The sequence below is a fragment of the Oryzias melastigma genome, linkage group LG17 (genome assembly GCF_002922805.2).
Source record: "Oryzias melastigma strain HK-1 linkage group LG17, ASM292280v2, whole genome shotgun sequence".
Classification (NCBI taxonomy): Eukaryota; Metazoa; Chordata; class Actinopteri; order Beloniformes; family Adrianichthyidae; genus Oryzias; species Oryzias melastigma.
Window position 1 is genome coordinate 3,012,732 of NC_050528.1, and position 10,751 is coordinate 3,023,482.

Below are 10,751 nucleotides of genomic sequence, written 5' to 3' on the forward strand. Positions count from 1 at the left end.
TTCCATCGGCTGTAGCTGTTGAGTCAACCCGATGCTGTCAGCGCCTGACGCGTAAAAATGTGGCCATTTTTGGGGCAAGGCGCGCGGAACCTGCGGCTGATGTCCGCGCGGATTCGGGGGGGTGAAACCGCGGATCCATTTTGGAGACGGTTTTGTTTTCACGGGAAGGATGCTGCGGTTTGCAGACTGCCAAGCTGCGGCTTGCAGGCCCGCGCCCGCGCGCGCGCGCTCGTCTTCCCAAATCTGGTGTGGTGTGTCAGGTAGTGGCCGGAAGATGCCATGTGTTAGAAGCGACAGCTTTGTTACATAAATGATCTGACAGGATTTGGCAGCGTCTGACCCGGTGATGACACATTTCCAGAATCAGACAAGAAGTCCTTCTGTGAGCTGAGCGCCACCGTCTACAGTCAGGCCTCCGATCCGAGGGGATTCTGATGAACACAGCAGAGACTCACAATAGTGACACAGTGATTCCTCATGCAGCCTGGGGGTCCATGACAATCTGATGCTTGACTAGTTCACATTCTAAATAGGTCTGTAATTATATTATCTCAGTCCCTCTGGTGCACAGAGCTCCAAAGACCCCACGAGGGTTACTTCAACACTTACAGGTGGGAGATTTGGATCAAATCTGCATTTGTGTGTAAAGAAACACACATTGAAGTCTTGAGCTGCAGCGCAGCCAACAAGGCCAAGTGGGTCCATATGGTTTAAAGGTGAGCAGAAAATGTGAGTTTGTCTGCAGTTTCTGTGGTGGCTCCACCTGTGTTTGTCCACATTGACTTAAGTGGGAACTCTGGGTTAGCTCGCTATGCTAGCCAGCCGCCTAGCGGAAAGTGGAGCTCAATACAACGGAGCTCGCTAGCCCACTACAGGGGAACTCGCTAGCTTTCTACAGCAGAGCTCGCTACAGAGGAGCTTGCTAGCTTGCTACAAATGAGCTCACTAGCATGCTACGGCGGAGCTCGCTACAGGAGAGCTCACTAGCTCGCCACAGAGGAGCTTGCTACAGCGGAGCTTAGTAGCTTGCTACATGGGAGCTCACTAGACCACTACAGTGGATCTTGCTACCTCGCCACAGAGGAGCTCGTTAGCTTGCTACAGCAGAGGTTGCGACAGCGGGGCTCGCTAACCCGCTACTGGGGAAATCGCTAGCTTGCTCCTGCGAGGGTCGCTACAGCAGAGCTCGCTAGATTGCTAGCTTGCTACAACGGAGCTCGCTACAGCGAAGCTCGCAACAGCAAAGCTCGCTACAACAGAGTTAATTAGCCCGCTACAGGGGAGCTCACTAGCTCGCTTCAGCAAAGCTCACTAGCCCACTACAGGGGAGCTCGCTAGGTTGCTACAGTGGAGCTTGCTAGCCCGATACAACGGAGGAGCATGCTAGTTCACGACAAATGAGCTTACTAGCATCCTACGGCGGAGCTCGCTAGACCAAAGCAACATAGCTGGGTAGCTTGATACAATGGACTCGCTACAGAGAAGCTGTTAGCTCACCACAGGGGAGCTAGCTATAGCAGAGCTCACTTTCTTGATACAGTGGAGTTTGCTAGCACACAACGCTGTCCACCAGGCGTCTGCCTAGGGTAGTGAGCAAATCCACTGAGTGCCCACTTCAACACAGGTGGGGCCACCACAGAAACTGTGGACAAACCCAATCAGGCCCCACATGGTTTGCACCTTTAAACCATATGGGGCCCACTTGGCCTTGCTGGCTGGGAAGGAGAATAAAACAGACAGCAAATTCCTTTTCTTTTTGGAGAAAAATGGCATTCCTTTACACAGGAAATACCAGCACAGGTACATGCACAGATAGGTGTGCAGGCATTGAAATAAATTCAATTATAAGCAGCAAAACGCTGGTGAAAATGTCTGGATTTCAGACTTCCATCACCTTTGTTGTCATATTAGCCTGCAGCACGGCTCATCCTGCCCTTGCTCCACTCATTACGCTGGCACCCATTTCCATCACACTAATGCTTTGCAGGCCGAGAGCTTTTCCTTCACGATAAAATCTCAGTTACATACAATTCCTGACATCAACACTCACTGGCCTCCCTCTCCTCTGACTGCAGCCCATGGGATCAGAGCGGATGGAGATGCGAAAGAGGCAGATGTCGGTGCAGCAGGAGTCGGCAGCGGGGGGAACCGCACCGGCCCAGCAGGACCAGCCGGGCCAGGCCAACCCACGGGGCTCGAACGCGTGCTGCTTCTGCTGGTGCTGCTGCTGTAGCTGCTCCTGGTAAGTCTGCTCAAGCGGCCAAGTCGCTCGCTGTGGCACAGCATGGGCGACATTTTTGCACGCAAGACAGCCGCTGCGTCTCAACAGCAGGCCCGAGCTTCTGCCTGATGCTCCTGACAGATTCACATGAAATATGTGCACGTCCGCCCAGCAGCAGCTTCATTACATTTAGAAAAGCCTGAACCTAATTTTAAACCGCATATCCGTGTAAGCTCCTTTCTCCTCTATGATATCGACAGATCAGAATCCGACTTATCTCTTATTTATTTATGAGGAGTCGGGCTCTTTTCTGATTAGATAAATGCGGCTGCACAGAGAAAAAGGAGACGTTCAGCAGATGACAAGCAAAGAGCCAAAATCTGACACAGTCCTGATAAAACTGTAAATAGTTTTGGTTCTTGTATGTTGCATTAATAGATCTGTGGAAATCTAAAGCAATAAAGGTTTTATATTAATCAAATTAATCCAACTCAGAACTTACCAGTTTTTAGAAATGCTACTGTCACAGTCTGAGTTCAGTTGAGTCAAACTTTATTTAACACTGAAAGTAAATTACACATAAAGATTATAAATCGTATCATCAGTTTGATCATTTAAAGGTGATAAAACACAGCTGTATTTAGCTAGCAAACTCCACTGTAGAGACCTAGCGAGCTCAGGTGTATCAAGCTAGCGAGCTCCGGTGTATCGAGCTTTGCTGTGTTTAGCCAGCGAGTTCTGCTGTAGAGACCACAATAAAATTGTGTTTTATTAGATTGTTTAGGCAATCTATGAAGGCAGCCACGACAGTGAGTCTAATATTACAAACTGTTGCTTTGTTTTCATGTATTTTTATACACAAGCATCAATTATTTTCCCCTTTTAAATGGATAGATTTTCTATGTTGATTTCGTCAGGTAACTGAGTAAGTAACTGTTTGTTTCTTTTGCACTTTTCTCAGATAAAACTGCAAAGTGCTTCACAATAGTAGAATAGACCAAACGGAAACAGGAAGTTGGAACAATTATCACATTCACAAGATTTAGTCTCTGTAAAGGCAATGTTAAAGCAAGAAAAAGTTTCTCTGAATAAAACGTCTTAGAAAGTCGATTTGTTGTAATGACAAAGGATGGGCCTTCCAAATAGGAGAGTTTCTTCTGGTTTTATATCAAATTCTGGGAATAGTTAGAAGTTTGTGGACCTCAAAGGACAAGATGAAGAATATGGGGTTAAAACGTCAACAATACATTTAGGCGTGTTCTAAAAATGTGAAGTAAAACTTTACAATCAACTCTAAAGAGGACAGTTGAGGAGTGAGGTGAGCTAAAAAGATCAGTTTGATGTTTTGATTTTGTATGAAAAATGAGCATCTTTACATCTGGATTTGGTTTTCAAATGTGAATTGTTTAAAATGTCAAATAATAAAGGAAGTTCTCTATAATCTGCACCAAGTCTTAACTTTCATTAAAGACCAATTGCAATGAAAGGTGTGTTTTTAATATGTTCTTGGGGTATTTTTCTGATGTTGGAGGAGATTTATAAAGACAATTAATGTCAAAATTGAATTTCTGAGTACTTCTTTATTGCAATTGTTGTGAATCAGATGCAGAAAAAAAATGCAGTTTGAAAAAGATCCTATTTGTCACATAGGAAATATGTTGGGCGGGGCCACAAGCTCATTCTGATGCATCCACCTGCAGACAAATAGATCCATGAACGTCTTTGTTTTCTTCCCTTGAGTGGGAATCTGGATCAGAACTCTATAGATGGATAGCAGTTTTTTTAACTGGTAATATTAGGTTTATCAAAAAATGACATCCTCTTAACTAAAATACAACTCGTGATGCTTATAAAATTCAAAAGATGATTGAAGTCAGACTTTAAGCAAAAAAACAAACTTTTTTATCCAACAACAGTTCACTTTAATGCAAAGTCTGAGAATAGATTGACCGGTTTGGAGGTGTCATCTCCCCCTTCAGTATTTTCAGTGTTTGTCAGCAACAGGAAGTCACTCAAATTAAGTTTGGATTTAAGTTGTAAACATTTTTGTCGTGTTTGTGTTTGTTTCCTCATCAGGAATGAAGACCGGGATGAGAGGAACAGAAAAACATCGTATGATGTCAAAGAAGGGACCGCAGACTGTGAAGACTGGTCAGCGCAACTCAATGGAAAAATCAATCAATCAATCAAGATACTTTATTAAAAAACAACTAGATATATAGCATTACCTGCTATTAATTAATTAATTAATTAATTAATTAATGCTAGTGGGAATTGTGTTAGCTGAATGAGCTTGCTGAAGATGCTAGTGCTGATAGCTAAAAATGCGGAAGCTAATAGCTTGCTAAAATGTTAGCAAAGTGCCAAATTAGCCTAAAAAAAAGATGAAAAAAATTGTAAATTAGCCAAAACAGCTAGCATAATGCTAAAATATGATCTAAACTCCAAATTATTCTAAAACAATAAAGCTGAAAAAAATGTCTTTATTTGACCAAAATAGCTTGTATTTTGTTAAAATATTAGCTAAACTCCAAATCAACCTAAAAAACTGGAAAAATTCCTAAATTAGCCAAAACAGCTAGCATAATGCTAAAATATTAGCTAAACTCCAAATTATTCTAAAAAAAATAAAGCTGAAAAAAATGTCATATTTTACCAAAACTGCTAGCATATTGTTAAAATATTAGCTAAACTCCAAATTAAAAAAACTGGAAAAATTCCTAAATTAGCCCAAACAGCTAACATAATGCTTAAATATTAGCTAAACTCCAAATTATTCTTTAAAAAAAATGAAAAAAAGTCTAATTTTACTAAAACAGCTAGCATATTGTTAAAGTATTAGCTAAACTCAAAATTAACCTAAAAAACTGGAAAATGTCTAAACTAGCCAAAGCAGTTAGCATGATGCTAACATTTTAGCTAAACTCAAAATTACCCTGAAAAAATTAGAAAAATGTCTGAATTGGCCCATATACTAATATGCTTATATACTAGCTAAACTCCAAAATAGCCTAAAATTTCTCAGTACTCCAAAGTAGCCAAACATGTTAACAATTTGCTAAAATAGAAGCTAAACTGTAAATTAGCCTAAAAAACCTCAGTAGATAACAAATTACCCACATGAGCTAGCATTATGCTAGTATAACAGCTCAATGCTTTTTGAAAATTGCTATAAAAGATGAAAACTTAGCCCATGAATATATTTAAAGGCTTGTTGCTAATCTTAGTAAAAACATTGAATTTTAAGACTTTCTCATTTATTTTTTAAACATTTTTTGCTCAATATTTAAAAAACGATACAGTTTATAATACCAAAAATACAAGCAGTAATGTCCTGAACGAGCTGAATGTTCTGTTACCAAGACTGTTGAAGTTTTTAGGTGCTGAATAACCTACGAAAAGGAGCAGGACAATCACTACAGTGTGAATGCTGACTAAACATAATAATGCTCATAAAATGAATGAAGTCCCTTTAATGTCCCCCCCCTGCAGTCCCAAGCCCACCCTGGAGGAGGTGCGTTCGTGGGGACAGTCGTTTGATAAGCTCATGTCCTGCCCAGCTGGGAGGAACTCCTTCCGACAGTTTCTCCGCACCGAGTTCAGCGAGGAGAACATGCTCTTCTGGCTAGCCTGTGAGGAGTTCAGCAAAGAGACGAATAAGAGCATGATCGAGGAGAAGGCGCGGGTCATCTACGAGGATTACATCTCCATTCTTTCGCCAAAAGAGGTGTGCTGATGACATGTTTGTTTCAGGGTCTAAAATGATTAAAGAGTATCATATTATTGATTTGAGAATTAAATCTCCGTATTGGCAAACTGGGGTTACATCATGTCAAAGTCAAGGCCCGGGGGCCGGATCCGGCCCTCCGGGTAATTCTGTCCGGCCCTTCAGATCATTTTATTCTATTGTTATTAATAATGTGATCTTGTTCTCATTTCTAACTTGTATAATTTTGACAAAATATATTTTTATGGAGAGTAAAATATTAAAAGTTATTTAATGTTTAAGTTGATTTATTCTGGAATAATATTCCTGCCTTTTTATTATTCATAATTATGGTAAAAAGTTACAGTTTTAAACATTTGAAAATTTGCATTTTGCTAGATTTTTGGACTATTTTGGCATTCACTAACGTTTTTTTTTAAATATTTTGGAGATTAGCTAATATTTCAGCTACATGCTAGCTGTTTTGCCTAATTTAATAGTCTTTTCTTTTTAGATTTTTAGGATGTTTTGAAGTTAGACTAATATTTACCTCCTTACCGGGAGGGAGGGTCTAAGGGCAAGGATAACCAGTTTTATTTAGTCTTAGTTTTTAACTATTGTTCATATTTTGAAGCCCAATGAGGCATTTTTCTTTGTGATTATGGGCTATATAAATAAATTTGAATAGAATTGAATTTACATGCTAGCTGTTTTGGCTAATTTGGGCTTTTTTCAGTTTTTTAGGATATTTTGAAGTTTAGCTATTTTTTCAGCTACATGCTAGCTGTTTTAGCTAACCTATGGTTTGTTTGTTTCTTTAGCTTTTTTAGGTTACTTTGGCATTTAACTGATATTTTAGCTAGCTATCAGCTTCAGCGTTTTCAGCTATCAATTTCAGCTATCAGCACTAGCATCTTCAGCGGTCAAATTCAGCTTCCAGCATTCACACTAGTGTTATCACAGGTAATGCTATATATCTAGTTCATAATTATGTTATAAAGTTACGGTTTTAAAGTTTTAAAGATGTAGTTTTAGAGTTTTTAATAGTGGCTGGATGGCTCAGTGGGCGAGGTGTGGTGCTCCCACACAGGAAACCCGAGTTCAATCCCCAGAGCGTTGAGTTTAATCCAGATTGGATCCTTAGGCAAGAGCCTTGATGCTGCTGCCTAACTGGGCCTTTCAGATACCGGGTCGCATCCGGTGCTGTTTCGCTGTGGGGACCCCTAAAGGGATAAGGTGAACAACAACAGTCTTAGTGTTCAATACATGTTTATCCTGTTCGGTCCGCTAAATATGAAATAGTTTATAACTTGACAGAAGTTCCCATGAATTCCTTTCAAAATAAAATACACTGTGTCTCATGCAGGATAATCTCAATGCAGAAAATGTAATAGTGGAGAGTTTAACGTAAGCAGTGATATTTTAAAAGAAAGTTTATATAAAGTTTATTATATTGTTTTTGATTAATCTCATCCAATCCATAAATTTAACTCGCTATAATTGAATTAGAGCTAGTTATAAGTGACCATTTCTAGAATTTTCTGACCATTTGGTCGACTTAAAATGTTTACATTTTCTCAAAAACAGAAAACTCATCTTTTAATCCAACGATCTTTAATTCTGGCTGTGCTCACTGACCTCCAAGTGATTTGGCACTGAAATATTTGTCTTAATGGTTCAGTAGAAAAAAGCATCAACTCTTGATGGATTGTTATAGGAACGATACGTACTGAACTTCAGCTGTGAATGAGCTGAATCAAGTTGGACTTATCTGACTGAAAAGTCTGTCACTTTTTAAATTTACAAACATTTTATTTTTCTTGAACCAGAGAACCACAACAGGAAGGTAAAAGAGCCGCATGTGGCTCGCAGACCTCTGGGCTATATAAATAAAACTGAATTGAACAGAATTGGTTTGTTCTCATTGGCTGGACACACCTGAACCAGGTATTCAGTCATGAGTAGGACTTGGATATCTGGAAATCATGCAGACAACGTGACCCTCAAGACCTGGAGCTGCCTTTTCCTGAATTATGTCCTAGAAAACAACATAGATTTTTAGATTTTGGCTAAAACTGCAAAAACAAACTCTGGGAACGCTTTTAAATGACATCAAAGTTGATGGGATTTTTGTCTGGACTTCCTGTTTCCTCCCAGGTGAGCCTGGACTCGCGCGTCCGTGAGACCATCAACAGGAACATGCAGGAGCCCACCTCGCACACGTTCGAAGACGCCCAGCTGCAGATCTACACGTTAATGCAAAGAGACTCGTACCCCCGCTACCTGAACTCCCCAGCACACAAAAACCTGCTCAACTCTCTGTCAGAGCAGTCCCCCGAATCTTAGGGTGGCGACGACACCACCTTTTAACGGTACCCCTCCCAGTCCTGAATCCATATCCCTTTTTTAAAAAAGTGTTTTCTTTGTATGTTCAGTGTAGGGTTACACGGGGGCGGGGCCTCAGGCCTGGCCCCTCCCCTCCCAGGGATCTCAGAGCTGTTGCGATCTGCACCTGACCGAAGACACTCAGGTCCTAAAATCTCCCGAGGGCTCAACATCACAAGTACTGCTTCAGATCAACATAGCAAAACTCTCCAAAGGAATATGAAACGCGTGGTCTCAGTTCTCTTTCTTTTGATAGGAATAATCTATTTTATTTGTGTTCCATTTTTTTATGGTCTGTTGTTTTTTTTGTATGATTCTTTAGGGAGGGTGGTGTGTGTGTGTGTGTGGGCGGGGGGGGGTCATTCCTAATGTAGACTATATATATTTATGAGTTTGTAAATAGTAAAACATGGAATTGTGGGTATTTTATGTGGAAACGCCTGGTTCTCTTTACTGCGTATGAAAATCAAAGCTCAAGTCAAAAAGCTACACGTTAGCAGGCAGCTTTGTGGGGTATCGTTTGGTTTTGACCCTCTTTCGTTACCTAACCTCACACTTTGGTACCTGTGTCCGTGACTTGGCAACTCCAGTTCATGCAGGACCTGAGCGCGGCGGAAAACGGTGTTATCCGGGGTCATGGCGAGGCAATAGAGCAGAGAGGGAACGGGAACCTCGGATGGAGGAGACTCTTTTACATTCAAGTGTCAATAAAGTTTTATTTAATCGGAGCAATTCTATATTTACCAGAGAAAGTATTTATATTTATCGACACATTTAGAGATTTTATTCAAATCTAAAACAATTTAGATCTTTCTACTTCATTTATTGGGTCTGTAATTTTCCAGCACACATCTTTCACGGAAGATTTTGACGCTGAAATATTCATGATTCCTGGATTACCAGAGAACAAAAGAGACGTTCAGTATTTATAGAAATATTCGGATGAAATTGCTGCTTGGTTCTTTTAACATTGATCTAGTTCATCAAAGTCCCTTAAAGGAACAAGTGTGTTTTACAATCTTTATTCAGACATATTTACAGAAGGTGATAAATATTTAATGTGGCTCGATGGTGTAGCGGTTGGTTCAAATCCCAGTCAGATTCTTTCTGTGTGGAGTTTGCATGTTCTCCTTGTGCAGGTACTCTTAAATGTACGGAGCCCCTAAAGGGACAGAGTAAAACTTTTTTTTTTTTTATTGAAGTAAAAAGCAATTCTGGTTAGTTCTTCATCCAGTTACTAACCAGAATTTTATTTTCTTAAATTTTTAGGGAAAAAAAACATTTTCTGATTGGTAACTGGCGTGCACCACATGGTAACTGATTTTTTACCCAAAAATTTAAGTAAAAAAAATGTGGTTAGTGTCTGGTGTGCTTTAGATAGTAACTGAAAGAAAATGTAAATGAAGTTTTTTCTTTTTTTTTAATTGATGTGAAAAAAAATCTGGTTACTATCTGGTGTGCATCAGTTACTAATCAGATTTTTTTTCTTTAATTTTTAGGAATAAAACAATCTGGTTAGTAACTGGTGCACACCAGATAGTACCGGAAATAAAATGTAACCTAAAAATTTAAATTAAAAAAAATGGAAGTAAAAAAAAACAATCTGGTTACTATCTGGTGTGCACCAGTTACTAACCAGAAAAATAAAATTTCTTCAATTTTTAGAGAAAAAAATCTGGTTAGTAACTGGTGCACTATAGTTAGGAACTGAAGTAATTTCTTTTTTTAAATTGATGTTAAAAAGAAACTATCTATTACTATCTGATGCGCATCAGTAACTCATCAGAATTTTTTTTAACTTGAATTTTTAGGAAAAAATAATTCTGGTTAGTAAGTGATGTGCACCAGATAGTAACTGAAAAAATTGACCTAAAAATTGACACTAAAATAAAAAAAATAAATAAAAATTCTGGTTACCATCTGGTGCACACCAGTTAGTAATCAGAGTTTTATAGGACATTTTTTACATTTATTTTAACTTTTTTTTTTTTTTAATGTGCCTTAAGGGGCTCCGTATATTTGGGTTTAAAATAAGGCCATAAAGATTCTCAACCGCAACTGCATGTTTGCACACAAATCAAGTTTCATATTAAAGCAAATAAATCTGCCCAAAAATATTTAGGTTTGCAAATTTGTAAAAATGGATCTGCATGTCCGTAGAAAAGGTTTGAATTTGTGAAATTATTTTGACTTTTTGTTTTTTAGGATTATTTTAGCAAAAAGCTGTGTGCCCGCTCCTGGCATACTGTCTTTATACTCCTTCATGAAATTTGGGTTTTTCGGTTCCTTAGAAAAATGTAGGTGATTAAAAAATTCATTTTTATTTAGGTTTTTAACGATTCCTCTTTGCAACCAACACTGTCTACATTCCTCTCGGTCATGCTAACACTGAAATCCACCTTAAAGTCTACGGCAGGGCGGGGCGGCCACCTGCTCTTT

The 10,751-nt window shown here is 39.4% G+C and overlaps 1 protein-coding gene across 1 annotated transcript in view; it reads left to right on the forward strand.

The window, feature by feature from the left end:
* Positions 1-9,755, forward strand: part of rgs20 (regulator of G protein signaling 20) — a 24,262-nt gene extending 14,507 nt beyond the window's left edge. Inside the window, exons 3-6 of the mRNA XM_024274028.2 lie at positions 2,076-2,242; positions 4,298-4,372; positions 5,714-5,948; positions 8,085-9,755. Of these exons, the coding sequence (XP_024129796.1) occupies positions 2,076-2,242; positions 4,298-4,372; positions 5,714-5,948; positions 8,085-8,273 (666 nt within the window). The 3' untranslated portion in view covers positions 8,274-9,755. The remainder of the gene's footprint in view (positions 1-2,075; positions 2,243-4,297; positions 4,373-5,713; positions 5,949-8,084) is intronic.
* Positions 9,756-10,751: the final 996 nt, after the last annotated feature.